Raw genomic sequence first — 18,355 nt, forward strand, 5'->3', positions numbered from 1 at the left:
AGAGTTCCCTGGGGTGGAGTACCTGGTGGTGGGGGAGAACAGGCACAAGGCAGGGCAGGAGACAAACCACCTCCGGATGGCTGCGGGGCCTCACTCCAGCCATGAGGCTGAACCAACTTTCAGATGCAAACCGCTCACCCTAGTGGCATGACCCATTGACCACAACACCAAGGAGCCTCTGGGGCCCTGTCCCTATGCTTCACCTGCTGGACAGCTGGGCCAGATGTCTCGGGGGAGGGGATTCTCCCTGCATCCAGCCGGGGCCTCATCAGGGGAACGCGGCCAATCTCCAAGACAGCCTGGCGCTTAAGGGGGTAAAGGGACACACAGCCTGACCTCCCGGCCTGGAGGCCTCTGATATCTGCAAATATTTATTTTCTTCTCCAGGACTCTAGTGAAGAAGGAGGTCAATAGAAGGAGGTCTGTATCCTCTGGGTCTGGCAGGGGTGAGCCAGGGACAGACAGGACCCCCATGGGCCTGGTCACTGTGCTGGACGACTGGAGACACGGTGGGCCACCTCAGAACCCGATGCGGGAACTTTTCATGGAGGACAGAAGGGTGGTATTCAGGGGTCTTGAGAGCTGCTTGACGGACGAGGCAACAGGCATGGGTGTGGCCGACCTCTGCACGATGTACCTGGATGCCTGGGACAAGACCGAGGGGGAGGACTGGAGGTATGGGGAGGTGGACAGGCCAGACTCCAGGAACCTGAAGCCTGAGGCTGTCCAGGAGAGGGAGTCACTGGGAGAGAGGGAGGCAGTGGGCGAGCTGGTCGTGGTGTTGGGCATGGTCTCCCTGTCAGCATCTGGATCCTTCTGGCGGTTGTGGGTCACCAGGTGGGTGCGCTGGCCCTGCTGCCCCAGGACGTTGTGCAACACGAGGTCAGACATGTGGGTGGGCGACAGGTTGTTGAAGTGCAGGCTTTGGTAGATCTGAGGTGAAATCTGTGGGGAACAGAGCAGGGGAGTTTGAGGGGTTCACCCAGGACCAAGAGCAGGCTCACGCGGAGGATGGGCCAAGTCTCCAGAGTACCGTGGTTGTCACTGATGTCCACAGCCTTCCGGAACTGCAAGCCCACTGTGCTCCAGGCCTGGCAGCCAGCCCTTCTCCTGAGGTTGGCAACAACGCTTTGAGGTCAGCACTGGACCGTCCCCATCTTAGAATGAGGCCTCAAGCTGGGCCTGATTGAGGCTCAGGTGGGAGGAGTCCCCCAGACAAGCTCCCACCTCTCCTGTCAGCACTCACCAAGCTGCGCTTTGAGGCCCATCTCCAGAAGGCAGGGATGTGGCCTCCCTTCGCACTGACCTCTCCCAGCCCGGGACAGAGGGGTTCTCTCACACCACTCAGTGCCCATCACAGAGGGAGGAAGTTCTCATAAATGCCCCTATGGCAGATGCCTCTGAAAGAGGCTGGAGTCTGCCCAAGCAAGAGGCTTGCTTAGATGGGGCTCAAAGCTGTCTTGCAAAGTCCCCGGCTCTCTCTTTCTTTCCCCAAGCAGAGCCCCCCACTTCCGTTCCCTCTGTCTCTCACATGGCACTGGGAGACCCCGTGTCTGCTCTAGAGCAGCCCACAGTACGGAGACTAACAACCAACCAAACGCACAGCCACAGACTTTGGGAAATTCTTTGAAGGCTATCAAAGTCCCAGGTCCACAGAGAACCTCCTCCCATAGGCCCGATGAGGTGTGTCCTCAAAGACAAAACCTGTGTCCATGGCCTTGGCCAGGGCCTTGGCAAACAAATCAACCCAACCAGCTTCATCCCAGAATTCTGTTAAAGGGCTGGTGCTTCCCTTGCCCCCACGAGAGGGCCCTGTGGGCTCAAGGGAGGCTGCTAATGGAACTGGGATCCCCAGCCTCCAGCATCTCAGGGAGCGAGCCCCACCCTGCTTCACCTGGTACTTCATCCAGCTATACTGCACGTTGGTGGACCAGAGTCCAGGACTCCGTGACCGGTCCTTAGGCTTGTACGCGGCTCCCACAACTTTGCTCTCCTGCAGGAGTCACGGGCAAGAGTGAGGCCTCAGGGCTGACAGCTGAGGGCCCCTCTATGCCCCCGGGTCCCCCACCTAGCCTCACCTGCTTGCCCTTGGACTCCCACTTGCACCAGCTGCTCTCAACGTCTTCCTGGGAGCGCTCTCCAGCCCACGGGGACGTCTGGGTTATCTTCTGCAGGTTGGCCCAAGCTTCAACCTCCGTGTCTGGCTTCCCATTCAGGAGAGCCACGAGTGCCACCTCCTCCTGCCGCTGGTACACCAGGGCCTCAGCCAGAGCCCGCTCCTCCCTGATGGAAGGCGCTTTCCTTCATAAGATGCCCTCACACCACAAGCAGCCTTCCCGGGGAGCACAACGGGTTTCTCCCGCCTGGGCCCGATCCTCTTCTACCTCCTTATCCCTCTCCTGAGGTCATACTTCCCAGGACCAACACTAAACAGGTGTCCAATTAACATCAGCAAAGACTAGATTAAACGGACCCCCCAACAAGTCCTGAGACCTTTCCTAGCACCCTGAGCTCTTCCCATGGAGGTCTAATACCCCATCTTGATCTTACCTGGTCCCCCCAAATGTGGAATATTTAAACATCCTCTCCCTTCCAAGGAAACCCTACCTCTACCTTGTTTGATAACCCCACATAGGACCGTAAAGAGGTATGCCTTGACAAGAGACTAGGAGCCACAAGGACTGTATGGGTGCCTGGAAAACTCCTACTGACATATCAAAACCCAATTCCAGAATCTCTTCTCTTATGAAGCTTCTCTTTTACTTGATCCACCCAATGAGGTGATTGTCCTCTGAGCCATTCCTATTCTTAATAGTCTCATCACTTATCAGATAAAACAACAACCATGAGTTTGTGTGCCAATCTCCCCAAGTGGACTCTGAGTTCTCTGAGGCAGGACTTGTATCTGGACCTCTAGAACCTAACACAGAGTCTGGAAGTCAGCAGGACCTTGGTAAATATTTTTTTGGGATGACCCCAAATTATCTGAGACTTGGTCAGGAATAAGAGTGGAACATGGGTGGAGAAAGAACCTGTAGAGGAAAGAAGCAGCAAGCAGCCTGACTTTCCTGTGGATCAGGGAAATAACACAAGTGTGTGTTCAGGACCAGAGCTCTGGGCACTGTCCTACCAGGGACCTCTAGCCACATAGAAATGGCCCCAGCAGGGAAACCAGCCCTGGCAAATCTGAACCGGGCTCTGGGGCAGAGGCCCATCTAACGGCTTGCCTTTCTATACTTTCTGCTGATTTGTACCACTCAAACTTTCAGTGGACCTGGGCTCTTAGGCCATAGCTGCCACCTGTAGAGTCAAGTTGCCTGCAAGTCCCAAACCTTTGGCCTTTACCAAATATGCCCAGTGCTACCCAACCCAGATGAGGCTGCCTGGGACCTGGGGAGGCTCCCAGCCTCCCCCTCCTTGGGCCAGCAAATACCAGCTGGGCTGTGATAACTCACTGCAGCTCTGAATGGAAGGCCTTCTGGGCAGCAACTACAGTGTCATCCTCCTCCTTTGAGTTTCTTCTCAGTTCAGGATCACCAACCATCTGAATATCCCGCAGCCTTTTCCAGACACTCAGGCCGAACGTCCCTGTGATTTAACCAGAACCAACTCAGTCACAAGAAGTGGCCTACCTCCCTTTCTCTGAACCTGCTACCCCTCACCCTCCACCCTCAAGACTCAGCTAGCAACCCCTTACCCTTGGCCCACACTTCATGATGCTTACCACATACCAGGCATTATGCCGGCTACTTAACAAATATCTGAAGGAACTAGCCTTAGTCCTACAATACACTTGGAGTTCAGGCCAAAGCATCCTGCCCCACATGTAGGCTGAGATGGAAAGACCTCGATGGCAATGACTGAGTGATCTTCAATTGGGCTTAAGCAGCTCATGTGTAAAGTAGCAATGACATAAAGTGATCAGGCACCCACCAGACATGAGATTGGGGTGGCACTAGAGAGGAGAAAGGCTGGAGGAGAAAGCAGGTAGTAAGAAGAGAGAAACATGAGTCCTACTTTGGGGCAGGGCATGGTGAGTAGTAGGCAACTGCCCTGCTGCAGAATTTCTAAAAATTAAAAAATATAGTTAAAAAGTCATATTTTAAAAACTCTTGGGGAGCTGTAGAAGCAAAAACAGAGTAGATGAACTAGGGGTGCCAGGGTGGCTCAGTCAGATGAACATCCGACCTTGATTTCAGCTCAGGTCATGATCTCACAGTCTTGAGATTGAGCCCCGTGTCAGGCTCCGCACTGGGTGCAGAGCCTGCTTGGGATCCCATCTCTCCCTCTTCCTCTGCTCCTCCCCCACTCGTGCACATTCTCTCTCTCTCTCTCTCTCTCTCTCTCTCTCTCTCACTCTCTCTCTCAAAAAAAATAGATTAACTAAAATTACAGAAAGGGGGATGGTGCCTGAGTGGCTCAGTTGGTTAGGGGTTTGACTTCAGCTCTGGTCATGATCTCACATTTCATGAGTTCAAGCCCTGCATTGGGCTCTCTGATGTCAGCACAGAATCCACTTCAGATCCTCTGTCCCCCCTCTCTCTCTGCCCCTTCCCTGCTTGCTCTCTCTCTCTCTCAAAATAAATAAATATTTAAAAATTTTTAATAAATAAAAAAATAAAATTATAGAAAGGGAAGAGTCCTTCCAAGAAGAACTGAAATTGAGATCTGATTCCTTCTCTGGGAGTCTGGGCACAGGCTGAGTGAGAATCAGCCTCTGCTTAGGCAGAAGGAAGCTCCTGGAAGCAAAAGAAACCATCAGAGCTTCTGCCAGACATTCTGGCTGGCAGGATGGGATCAAGTCTAGTGAAGTCCCAAATGCATAGACGTGTTTTCCATAGGACATTTGCTGAGCACTAGGGGAGCTGAGGGCCTGGAATTTGGGTTAGACAGATAGAATGAGGTTGTTGGGAGACAAAGTCCCACTGGAGGAAAAAACCTTTGACAAATACAACAGACTTCACCCTTGAGACGATTGCACAATGGAAGATGGAAGAAAACCAAGTCTTCCTAAAGCTGCAACCCAGACCCAATCCAGCTCAGTTCCTGACAGCAATGAGATGAGCAGCCTTGTACAGAGCAACGAGCACATGTGCTGGAGGAAAATCCATCAACTTCTGTCTCTGTGGTTCTTTTATACAAAGTCTAGAAAAGTCTTGGCTTTGGTTTGAGGAGGGGTTGTTTCATTTTGGGGGGTTTTGGAGAGGTAGGTTTTTTATGCATTTAACATATAAAAAGACAGAAAAGTACAACCAATAATAAAGAGAAGAAATAGGCATTAGAAATAGACCCACAGATAATTCTGACACAGGAGTTAGCAGATAAAACTTTATTGCAAATAGTTACATAAAATGAAGGAAAATATGAACAAAATGAAGGGAAAGAAGGAGAATTTCAACAGTGAATTGTATTCTACAGGAAAGAACCAAATCGGTATTCGAGAACTAAAAAAGTATGAAATTAAGAATTAACTGAATGGATTTAATACCAGGCTGCATACAGAAGGAGACAGGACTAACGAATTGGAAGGCAGGTCATCAGAAAATATCCAAACTAGAAGGCAGAGATAAAAAACAAACAAAAACAAAAAATAAACAAACAAAAAAACAGAAAGAACAGAACAGAGCATAATAGCCATATGGGACAGAGTCAAATGTTCTAACATATATGTAAATTGGAACTCCATAATGGGAGGAGAGAGTGAATGGGCAAAAGCAGTATTGAAGAGATAATATTTGACAACTTTTCAAAACTGGTGAAAAATACCAACCCCCAGATTTAAAAAGATCAGTGAACTCCAAGCGGGATGAATACAAATAAAAGCACACTAGGAACATCATAGTCAAACTGTTGACAACCAAAAGCAGTCAGAGAGAAAAGAAAAATTACTTTCAAAGTAACTTACAGTTGACTTAAAAAAATTCTTTTTTACATTTATTTATTTTTGAGAGACAGGCTGAGACAAAGCACAAGCGGAGGAGGGGCAGAGAGAGAAGGAGACACAGAATCTGAAGCAGGCTCCAGGCTCTGAGCAAGAGTTCAGCACAGAGCCTGGTGCAGGGCTTGAACCCATGGACTGCAAGATCATGACCTGAGCCAAAGTCAAACACTTAACCGACTGAGCCACCCAGGCACCCCTACAGTTGACTTTTTGAGAGAAAATATGGAAGCCAAAGACGATAGAAAAGTCTCTTTTTCAATATTGAAAGAAAATTAACTTCCAGCTGAGATTTCTATGCCCAGTAAAAGAGTCTTAACATTTTAAGACAAACTAAATATGTTTTCAGATACAGAAAGCTTAAAGGATCAGTACAGATGGATTCTATAAGAAATAATAAAGGAACTTCTTCAGACTTAAGGAAAATGATAGCAGACAGAACCCCAGTATTTCAAGAAGGAATAAAGAGCATCAGAAATGGTAAATATGGGTAAATATAAAAAGAAATAGGCTGCTTACAGTAACATTAATAACAGTGCCTTGTGGGAAGACATAACATATTTGAAATAAAATATATGCTAGAGATAGCATAAACAGTGGGGAGAAGAAAGTAAGATTCTTGCACAAGAAGTGGTATCAGGTCAAGAGTGTACATTATAACCTCTAAATAATCTCTAAAGAACACTGAAGAATAATATAAAAACATACAACTAAAAAGTTAATAAAGGAATAAAACAAGATAATTGATTTTTTAAGTTTATTTATTTATCTTTGAGAGAGGAAAGCACAAGCAGGGGAGGGAAAGAGAGAGATACACATGGAATCCCAAGCAGGCTCCAGGCTCTGAGCTGTCAGCACAGAGCCCAACACAGGGCTCAAACTCATGACCCACGAGATCATGACCTGAGCTGAAGTCAGATGCTCAACTGGCTGAGCCACCCAGGTGCCCCGATAATTGTTTTTAAATACTTGATTAATGCAAAAGAAGAAAGAAAAGGAAGACTAAAGGAACAAAGAATAGAAAAACCTATCAAGATGATAGACTGAAACCATATAAATAATTCCATTAATATTTGAACGGACTAAATATACAATTAGAAGGCAAATATTGTCAGGATGAAAAAAATAAAACTAAATACAATGCTGTTTAAAAGAGGCACATATAAATATAAGGACAGAGATAGGTTGAAAAGTCATGTTGGCAAATGTAATGAACTTCCAGTGGTCAGATGAATAAATTCTGGGGATCTAATGTATAACATGGCAACTATAGTTAACAATACTATATTGTATACTTTAAATTTGCTAAGAGAGTAGATATTAAGAACTCTTACCTTGCACAAATACTATGTGAGGTGATAGATGTATTAATTATCCTGATTGTGGTGATCATTTCACAGTGTATGCATATACCAAATCATCATGTTATACACATAAAACACCAGCTTACTCAGTCTTTTTTTTCTATATTTCTATTACTATGTCTTCATAGTCACTAATCCCTTCTTCTGTAGTGTCTAATTTGCTATTAATCCCATCCAGTGTATTGTTATCTCAGACACTGTTATTTTTAATTTCTAATTTCAATTTGGGTCTTTATATATATATATATATATATATATATATATATATATATACACATATATTTATATATATATATATATTCGAGTTCTCTCCTTAACATTTTGATGTTTTCTTCTACCTTTTGTAACACATGAAGTATATTCATAATATTATAGATTTACTTATATTATATATTATAATATTATATCTATATTTCATATAATACAGATGTAATTTATAATATTACAAATATATACAATACATACTAGTATATTATGTATAAATTATAATACCTCAGGGATTACTATTCTTTGCTGCCTGCTGTCTAATGTCTGGAAACTGTCACATATACTTTGTTCATGTTTTTAGTTGTTTAAAGCGAGAATGTAAATCCAGTCCTTGTTAGTCTATCATGTCTGGAACCAACAGAAATGATAGGCAATAGAAACAGACCCAGAAGTGAACCAGATATTAGAGTTATCAAAGACTTTAAAATAGCATTGGCAATATGTTCAAGGATATAAACTATAAAATGAGGAATTCCATCCAAGGACAGGAATAAAATAAAAACAATCAAAGAGTTTTTACCCATATAAGAGCTGAAAATGTGAGGAAAGGAATAAATCTTTGATAAGAGACAAGAGACCAAGGCTGCTTTCAGCCCTGACAGAGTAATGAGAGGAGGATAAGCTACCAGATAAGTGCTTAGTGAACTTTGAACAGCCTCACATGGCATGACATACTATAATCCAGGATGTTCAAGCCACAGGGCAAGTCTGTAGCTACCCACCAACTCTTTCCCTCAGGCCTTCACAGGGTATATAGTGGCAGTCCAGTGAAGGCTAGGGGCAGGGCAGAAGAGCTGAGACATAGACCATGCAAGTATCAAGTGTAAGAAAGCATACGGTGCTTTTTCTGTGATGGCTATAAGGATATATGTATACTTTCTGAAAATTCATCAAGCTGAACCCTTTTGGTTTGTGTGCTTTACCTTATATAGGTTATAACGCAACAATTAAGTTTATTTTTTTATTATTTGAGAGAGAGGGAGAGAGTGCACATGAGTGTGCAGGAGAGGTAGAGAGAGAGAATCTCAAGCAGACTCTGCTGTCAGCACAGAGCCCGACATGGGCTCGAACTCACAAAATGTGAGATCAGGACCTGAGCCAAAATTAAGAGCCAGACACTTAACCAACTGAGCCACCCAGGCACCCCAAGTTTATTTTTAAAAAGAGAAAGGAATGTGCCTTCTCAGATACGTGATTTGCAAAAATATACACAGGCAAATAATGTTGGGTGGATGGGTGGGGGGTTAGATGGACAGCTGATGGATGAATGGACACACTGCTGAATGGACAATTGGAAAGGCACATATCCTGTGATACTATTTGAGCAAAGGCAGCTGCTATGGCTTGAAACTCCACCCCATAGGATATAAGGTTTATGCCAGTTTATGCTCTAACAGGGACAGGACCACAATGGGCCATGTGGCACGGCTGAGCTTCAGTAGGACCCATACCAACGGTGTCACCGGAGAGTTTCCGAGCCTTGACATTACAGTCCTGGCCAGCACTGATAACCAGCTGGAAGGCATCTACATACAGGATGTCTGCCACACTGTCCAAATGGTCCTTCCAGGTATTCAGAAGCTTGGGAGGAACCAAGGAAATGGTCTGGCCAGCCACAACCTACAGGGGACAACACAGGAGAACTACTTATCCCAAGACACAGGTTTACCAGAGGGCACATGACACTGGAGGCAGCAGAGCCCTCTGGAAGGATCCTGGGACATAGTCCCTTGGCCCACGTCCCAGGGTCCTAGTTCTAGACATGTTCCCACATTAGCTTTCTGGTGACTTCAGGTAAATCCTGGTACTTCTCTGGCCCTCACTGGTCCCTTTGGTAAAATCATAAAAAAGCATTCGCATATTGCTATATTGTTTACCAGATGTGTCTATACAGATTATTCCATTTGAATGTCATAACAACCTTACAGGATGTGTATGAGTCTCACCATTTCGTAGAGGAGAGAACTGAGCCCAGAGCCACATAGTGGTGAGGCTAGGACAAGAAAAACGGACAAAGGATGTGAACAGACAATTCCCAAAACTATACATGGCCAATAAAATAAGGAAAGATGTCAACATCACTAATAAGCAAAGATAGCTTCATTAAAATCAAAGGAAACCATTTGTATCTAAAAATCAGCTAAAGGTTTGTTTCACTTCGAACATTTATTTATTGAATGCCTTCTCTAAGCGAGGCACTCTGATAGACCCAGGGAACGCTCACTCGGATGAATACCGCTAATAATAAATACTTTATGTTGGCAAGGATAAAGCAGAATAGGCTAATAATGTGCAAAACTCTATAAACTTTCTGGAGTGTAGTTTGGCGGTACACATTAAAAGCCTTGGAAAGATTTATGCTTTCTCCCCATATTATTTCCATGAGATAAATTACCAGATGCATGAACAACTACAAATAAACAAAAAAAGATTTGTGAAAAGGAAAAATTGTTCTACCATTTTTCTACCTTTTAAACACAGTTTTATTGAGATATAATTCACAATTCACCCATTTGAAGTGCTCGCTTCAGTCATTTTTAGTATGTTCACAGAGTTTGCAACCACCATCACGTTCAATTTTAGACCATTCCATCACTCCACAGTTGGTATAAATGGAATCATGCAATATGTGGTCTTTTATGACTGGCTTCTTTCACTTAGCATAATGTTGTCAAGATACATCATGTTATAGCGTGGATCAGCACATCATTCCTTTATGTATCTATTCAACAGTTGTGGACATTTGGGTTGTTTTCACTTCTAGGCTATTGTAAATAATGTTGCTATAAACACTCGTATATAAGGTTCTGTGTGGACACCTCTTCATTTCCCTTGGGTGTATATTTAGAGGTGGAATTCTTGGGTCATATGGTAACCCTATGTTGAACTTTCTGAGAAACTTAAATCGTTTTCCAAAGTGGCTGTACCACCTTACGTTCTTACCAGCAATGTATGAGAGTTTCAATTTGCCCACAACTTAGCCAACATTTATTATCTACAGCTATCCTAATGAGTGTGAACGGGGATCTCATTATGGTTTTGATATACATTCCCCTAATGGCTAATGATGTTTGGCATCTTTTCATATACTTATTGCTGATTTGTGTATCTTCTTGAAGAAATGTCTATTTAGATTCTTTGCCCATTTTTAACTGGGTAATTTGTCTTTTTATTGTTGATGTGTAAGATTTCTTTGAATATTCTGGATACTAGTTTCTTATCATGTATATTATTTGCAAATATTTTCTCCCATTCTATATGTCATCTTTTCACTTTCTTATATGGTGTCTTTTGTAGGCCAAAAGTTTTTAAATTTGACAAAATTCAATTTATTTGTTTGTTTTGTTGTTTGTGTTTTTGATGTCATATTTAAGAAATATTGGGGCGCCTGGGTGGCTCAGCCAGTTAAGCGTCCAACTTCGGCTCAGGTCATGATCTTGCGGTCCATGAGTTCGAGCCCCACGTCGGACTCTGTGCTGACAGCTCAGAGCCTGGAGCCTATTTCAGATTCTGTGTCTCCCTCTCTCTCTGGCCCTCCCCGTTCATGCTGTCTCTCTCTGTCTCAAAAATAAAATAAAAGTTAAAAAAAAATTAAAAAAAAAGAAATATTGCCTAACCCTTGCGCCTGGGTGGCTCAGTCAGTTAAGCCTCTGACTTAGCCTCAGGTCATGATCTCATGGCTCTTCCAGCCCCACATTGGGCTCTGTGCTGACAGCTCAGAAGCTGCAGCCCACTTCGAATTCTGTGTCTCCCTCTCTCTCTGCCCCTCCTCTGCTCTCTCTCCCTCTCTCTCTCAAATAAACATTAAAAAAATTAAAAAATATATTGCCTAACCCAAAGTCATGCAGATATTTCCCTATGCTTTCTTCTAAGAGTCTTATAATTTTAACTCTTCCATTTAGGTCCATGACCACTGAAAGTTAATTTATGAAGTAAAGTATGTTTTCCTTTATGTTGTGTGTTCATTCTTTGCTGTGGTTATCCGGTTTTCCCAGCACCATTTGTTTAAAAAGATTATTCTTTCTGGGGCCCCTGGGTGGCTCAGTCGGTTAAGCATCCAACTCTTGATTGTAGCTCAGGTCATGATCTCACTGTTCGTGAATTTGAGCCCCACATCAGGCCCTGCACTGACAGCATGGAGCCTGTGATTTTGTCTCCTGTCTCCCTCTCTCTTTGCTCCTCCCCTACTTGCGTTCTCTCTCTCTCTCTCTCTCTCTCTCTCTCTCTCTCTCAAAAATAGATTTAAAAACATTTAAACAATTATTCTTTCCTCCATTTGATTGTTTTGGTACCTCTGTCAAAAATAAATTGATCAGAAATTTGACAGTTTATTTTTCCACTCTTAATTCTATTTTATTGACCTATATGTCTATGCTAATGCTAGCACCACACTATTTTCACTGTAGCTTTGCAGTAAGTTTTGAAATTGGGAAATGTGAGTTTTCCAACTCTGTCTTTTTTCAAGATTTTTGGACTGTTCTAGGACATTTACATTTCCATATGAATTTTAGGATCAGCTTGTCAATTTCTGCAAAATAAGGAGTGGGGATTGATAGATTACACTGAATTAATTTGGAAAATATTGTTATATTAACAAGATTAAATCTTCCAATCCATGAACATGGGATATCTTTCCATTTATTTAGGTTGTCTTCGATTTCTTTCAACAGTGTTTTGTAGTTTTAATAGCACAAGTTTTGTACTACTTTTGTAAATTCATTCCTAAATATTTTATTCTTTTTGATGCTATTATAAGCTGGATGCCTTTTATTTCATTTTCTTGCCTACTTGCCCTTCCAGTAAAACATTAGTAGTTGAGGAAGTTCCCTTCTACTCCTTGTTAATTGAGCGCTTTTATCAGGAAAGGGTGTTGCATTTTGTCAAATGCTGTTTCTGTATTTATTGAGATGATTATGTGTCTTTTGTTCTTTATTCACTTAATATGGTGTATTACATTAATTGATTTTGGATATTAAACCAACCTTGCATTCCTGGGATAAGCCTCACTTGGTCATGATGTGTAATCCTTTTCATATGTTGCTGGATTCAATTTGCTAGTGTTTTATTGATGGCATTTGCATCTGTATTCATAAGAGATATTGGCCTATAGTTTTATTTTCTTGTGATGTCCTTGTCTGGTTAGGTTATCAAGGTAACATGGCCTCATAGAAAACTCTTTGGCAAGAATTCTTGAAGAATTGACATTAATTCTTCTTTAATTATTTGGTAGAGTTCACCAGTAAAGTCATCTGTACCTGGGCTTTTCTTTGTGGGAAGCTTTATTACTAGTTCGATCTCTTGTGATATTCAAGTTTTCTATTTCTTTAAATTTTCTATTTCATTTTGAGCCCATTCTGGTAGTTCATATCTAAGAATTTATCCATTTTCTATCATTTTTTTTGATAATGAAAAATTAAAAACTGTTCTAATGTCTGACAATAAGTTAAATAAATGATTGTACCTCTATACAGTGAAATATTACTTCATCATTAGAAAGTCTGATTTTCAAGAATGTTTGATAATATAGAAAATTCTAGTTACATACAGTATAATCCCAATTTGTTTAAAATATATCATTATAACACTAAGTGCAGATGGTCGGGAGCACAGATTCTGGAGTCAGACTTGAGTTTACGCCCAGGTCCAACACTGGCAGTTGTGTGAACTTAGGTCCCTCCAGCTCTTCAGTTTTATCTTCCTCATCTGAAAAGTAGCATCTCTCTCCCAGAGCAATTATGGAGAATCAGTGAGAGAACACATAAAAGCACTTATCACAATTCTTGAAACACATTAAGCAGTAAATAAATGACACGCATTGTTGTTAATATAACGATTATATTAACATTACAGATTCCTCATATAGTGAACCCATGGGTGACTTACTCCCAACAGATTTGAATGCAGTGACATTTTCTTCTTACTAAAACCAGACTAGACATAATATCTTTGTGCAGAGATTCAAAAAGCACCTAAGACTGCAAATGCATACAACCCTTTAATCTAGAAATCCCACTTCCAGGAATTTATCCTTCAGGCATATTTTTCACACATATGAAACAACATTCACTCTTCACCTTTGTTAAGAACAAAAGATTGAAAACAACCTCAATTTCCCTTCAAAGGAAATTATATCAATAACATGTCCTATGGTTTACTACACAGCTATAAAGAATAATGTACTCATATGCAAAGATCTCCAAGATATATTATGGAATAAGAAAAACAAGGTGAGCACCAGTGTAAATGACATGCTACCTTCATGTAAAAACAAGGAGAGAACTTTACACATTTCTGTTTGCATAAACACTGGAAGAATAACCAAAAATCAGCAGAAGTGGAACAAGAAGTTTTTCTTGGTTTTGGGCAGCGGGGAATAGGTGTAGGACTAAGAGTCCTTACTACAGGCCTTTTGCCACCCTGAGTTTTTAAAATCTTCACTAGTGTATAACATACATATAGAAAAGTGTACATATCATAAATGTAACGAATAAACTTTCACAAACTGAACACAGCTGTATGACCAGACCCAGATTATGAAACAGAACATTGTCCATCCACCAGAAGTCTCCCTCATGGCTCCTTCCGACCAATCCATGCCCACACAAAGATAATCACTTCTAATAGGGTGTGTTTGTTTTGTCTGTTTTCGTACTTCATATAGATCGAACTATAAAACTTACAATATATACTCTTTCATGTCTGACTTCTTTAACCTACTTTGTTCAAATAATTACCCATTTTGTAATCAATAGTTACAAACCATTCATTTCTAATGCTGGGTATTATTCTATATGGTGTGTATAGCACAATTTATATTTCACTCTACACTGATGGGCATTTGGGTTGTTTCAAATGCAGAGTTATTGCAAATGGTAATTATATCAATGTTCTTATTCATTATCTTTTAGAGCACAGGCTTCTCTTGGATATAAACCTAGCAGTGGAATTGCTGGATCATAGTGTAGACACATTTTCAGTTCTAGTGGGAACTACCAAACAGTTCCCCAAAGTGATTACACCAATCTACATTCCTGCCAGCAATGGAAATTCCAGTTGATCTACATCCTTGCCAACATTTGGTATTGCCTGTCTTTTTAGTTTTAGTCATCCTGGTAGGTATATCGTGGTATCACATTGTGGTTTTAATTTGCATTTTCTTGATAACTAAGGAAAAGGTTCTCAGCTTCATTATTCATTAGGGAAATATCAAGTGATTTTTGACTATGTAAATATATTACCTACTCAAGAAAATACATAAACATTTTCATTATCTTAAAACGAATTCATGAGTCCAGGGCCTTCATCACAAAGATTAAAGCCCATAGAAGTGGTGTGTGTGTGTGTGTGTGTGTGTGTGTGTGTGTGTGTGTGTGTGTATGCATGTGTATGCAGGTGTGTATACTTGTGTTTGACTGGTTCATGGTGACTTCTGGCTAACAAAAATGTTTCCACATCAACCAGACAACATTGAACAAGAAACACGAAAGACTCAGAATCTCAGGAAGAGAGCCATGGCCCCAGATCATTAGTGGGGTTCAGAGTCCCCCAGAGTCTTCCTACCTCCTTCTCCTTCAAGGGGATGTAGTGTGGAAGGTTGATCTGGACCCGTTCAGGAATTAAGAACTGGAACTTGCTTGTTCCATTGGGTTGAAGTGGACACTTGTCACTGAATGTGCAATAATCTTTGATGTCCCAGATCTAGGCACAAAATGTGGGTTAGTGGCCCAGCATCCCTTGACACCAACACCAACTCATGCTGTGGGCCCCTCCCAAGCTACTTGTCTTCACTCTGAGGTGTGAGTGGGGCAGTTCTCACTTACACCTCTGAGATACCCAGACACTCAGGTCAGAAGGGGTCCAAGGGAACTTGTAGGCCAGACCTATTAGCCAGCAGGCAGAGAGGGTGTGACTGGCCCAAGGACAAGACATTCTTGCCCCATGGCTCACCATAAATTACGAAGTTGGCTGCTGAGACCCCTGTTCATAGAGAGATGCACAGCTAGGGGGTGAGGGAGTTGTAGGAAGAGAACTATGGAATAGGGGACCCACCGGGAGAGGCTTCTTGGAGGCCCTTTTGGAACCACATCCTCACTCATTTCCTGGGCACACCAGAGCAGAAGAGGACTTTTACTGCCCACTGTTTCACAAATGAAACCAGTACCCAGAGGGAGCAGAGACTAGGCTAGCGCCACATTTAGTGAAGAGGTGGCCGGAGCTTGGCTGACGCCGCCCCCTCAATCTCAAGCCAGTTCCTCCTCACCTTGATGTATCCTTTACAATCCCCTGTGACGAGGATCAAGTCTTTTTCATCAGTGGCCATGGCTCCCACAACCACATCCCCCTTGTCTTCGAAGTCCACAGGGAACTTCCCGAGCAGACCTCCGCCTCCATGGATGGACCAGGCATAGATGTGGCCATCCACGCAGCTGCTCAGCAGGGTGGCTGTGTGTGGCAGGCGAGGCCTGGTCTGCAGGAAGATGATCTGTGCGAGAGAGGCGGGCCAGCTCAGCAGTGCTGTGAGCCGGGACTCACCCTGGCCACTGTTACACGGTGCTGAGGGGCTCAGGCAAGTCACCCCGCCCCTGCTCCCCCCAATTTCCTAGATGCCCAGTGAGGATGGTGATGATCCTCCACTCTTCCTACGTAGCTGGTAACGAATATTGGCTGCACTGTGAGCTCCTTGAGGGGAGGAATTCGTGTCTTTTTTGTTCACTCTTTTATCTTTAGCAACTACAGTCGAGTCTGACACATGCTACATGATCAATGAAGACTTGTTGAATGAAGACATACAAATCTGATGCATCCCAAGACTCAAAGAAGAGTTTCTAAGACCTGTAACTCCACTCAAAGCGATTTGAAGAACACACTCGTTCTCCTTCATATCCGTCTATGGTAAGATGCCATATTTTCCAGCCAACTGCCAAGAAAGCATCTTAACCAAATTCTCACTCAAGTCTTGTTGTGATCATGCCTTTTGTTAATTCCCCCCTCTGCTCACTTTCACCTTACATGTCACTCTGTGGCCCAGGCAGGGGTGATGGGGGCGGACAGCTATCATGCATGGCTGGCATGAGAAGAGAGCTGCTCTCCTGGCCCCCATCCTACGTGAGGCAGAGAGCACAGGCGGTAGAGTGAATCAGACCAGACGGGGGAAATTGGAGGCTATATCAGAATTCCTGCTATATCAGGAATATCCATTCCTGCTATATCAGAAATTACAGTGTGGTGGCTTATGTGACCCCAAAACATGTCACCGACAGCAAAAATTCTGAAATATCCTGATTGTCACACATGTCCAAAACAAAATGCTTAACCTACTTCCTGTTGGCCCAAATGCCAGGGTCACAGAACCAGGAGTCCCTAAACCAAAGACAAAGGACAAGCATTTCCCCCATTTTATGCAAGTGTACTTGCACGCAGTACAAAACGTGGACGGCACAAATGAGAAGAAACTTAAATCACCCACAAAATGCCAATATCCAGAAATAATCACCATGACGATTTTAATGCAATGTCTCTTTTTTTAATGTTTTTATTTTATTTTTTTGAGAGAGAGAGAGAGAGAACATGAGTGGGGAAGAGGCAGAGAGAGGGAAACACAGAATCCGAAGCAGGCTCCAGCCTCTGAGCTGTCAGCACAGAGCCCGACGTGGGGCTTGAACTCATGGACGGTGCGATCATGACCTGAGCCTAAGTTGGACACTTCACTGACTGAGCCACCCAGGCACCCCTAATGCATCGTCTGTAAAGACTTTCATTACATTTTTTAATTATTAAATATACATGCAAGAATAGACGAAAATACCAATGGAAGAAGAGAGATCCCAGAAATAGACTATAGAAGACTCTAATATTATATAAGAATGATAGAATTTCAAGCCAGTGGAGAAAAGATAAACTATGCAATAAATGGCATTTGAACAACTGGCTATCAATTTAGAAAAACATTTTTAGATTCATATATCACACCATACACAAAACTACTTAGATGGGACAAGAAGATGACTAAATAAATATATAATTATAAATGTCTAGAAGAAAATATAGCAAATGTTTCTGTGATCTTGGGATAAACAATGCCTTTCTCTCTTGTCACAAAGGAAAATAGCAAAGATGGCTAGATAAAGACTAAAACCTCAGTGTGATATCACAAAGACAGATGAGGTGAAAATATCTGCAATACACAACAGCAAAGGATTCACTTTCCAAAGCACATCTAAGGAGCTCTAATAAACGCAAAAAAGAATAGACAAGGGATATAAATGGATGTTTAATTCATGGAAGAAATACAAATGTCTAACGAACATATAGAAAGCTCAATATTACGAATAATCAAAAGAACTTTTTTAATTTCCACCCTCCAGACTGGCAGGAATTAAGAAAAGGCTAATATCCATTCCTGGCTTAGTGTAAGAACAAAGGCAGACTCACACACTGTTGGAGGGAAGTCTTCTTGGAGAGCAAAATGGCTTCGTCCATTGAAATGTAAACTGTGCTCACTCGGTGAGCCATCAACCATACTTATGGAAAATCTAGCATAACTGCACAGATAAATCTATAAGGATTTCAATCACACCTTTGTTTATAATAGCAAAAAACTAGGAACAACTTAAATGTCTAATCAACTGGGCATTCATTAAATAAATTATAGTGAATCCAAAGAAATATACCGCAGCCAGGGGCAGATTTACCAGTGAAGTTCATAAAGCTTAAGGCAAAGTTCAAGGTCAAGTTCAAGGCCCTTCCAAGGTCCTGGGAAGAATTAGCAACTTGTGGAGACTTATAA

The 18,355-nt window shown here is 42.6% G+C and overlaps 1 protein-coding gene across 7 annotated transcripts in view; it reads right to left on the reverse strand.

The window, feature by feature from the left end:
* Positions 1–337: 337 nt before the first annotated feature.
* Positions 338–18,355, reverse strand: part of EFCAB8 (EF-hand calcium binding domain 8) — a 68,984-nt gene continuing 50,966 nt past the window's right edge. For all 7 annotated transcript variants that reach the window (XM_042980626.1, XM_042980625.1, XM_042980628.1 and 4 more), the window contains 7 exons: positions 15,830–16,051; positions 15,130–15,267; positions 9,021–9,189; positions 3,456–3,588; positions 2,079–2,283; positions 1,895–1,993; positions 338–945 (listed from right to left, as the gene is read on the reverse strand). In XM_042980626.1, coding sequence (XP_042836560.1) covers positions 520–945; positions 1,895–1,993; positions 2,079–2,283; positions 3,456–3,588; positions 9,021–9,189; positions 15,130–15,267; positions 15,830–16,051 — 1,392 coding nt within the window. In that variant the 3' untranslated portion in view covers positions 338–519. The remainder of the gene's footprint in view (positions 946–1,894; positions 1,994–2,078; positions 2,284–3,455; positions 3,589–9,020; positions 9,190–15,129; positions 15,268–15,829; positions 16,052–18,355) is intronic.

This window comes from Panthera tigris, chromosome A3 (assembly GCF_018350195.1).
Source record: "Panthera tigris isolate Pti1 chromosome A3, P.tigris_Pti1_mat1.1, whole genome shotgun sequence".
Lineage (NCBI taxonomy): Eukaryota > Metazoa > Chordata > Mammalia > Carnivora > Felidae > Panthera > Panthera tigris.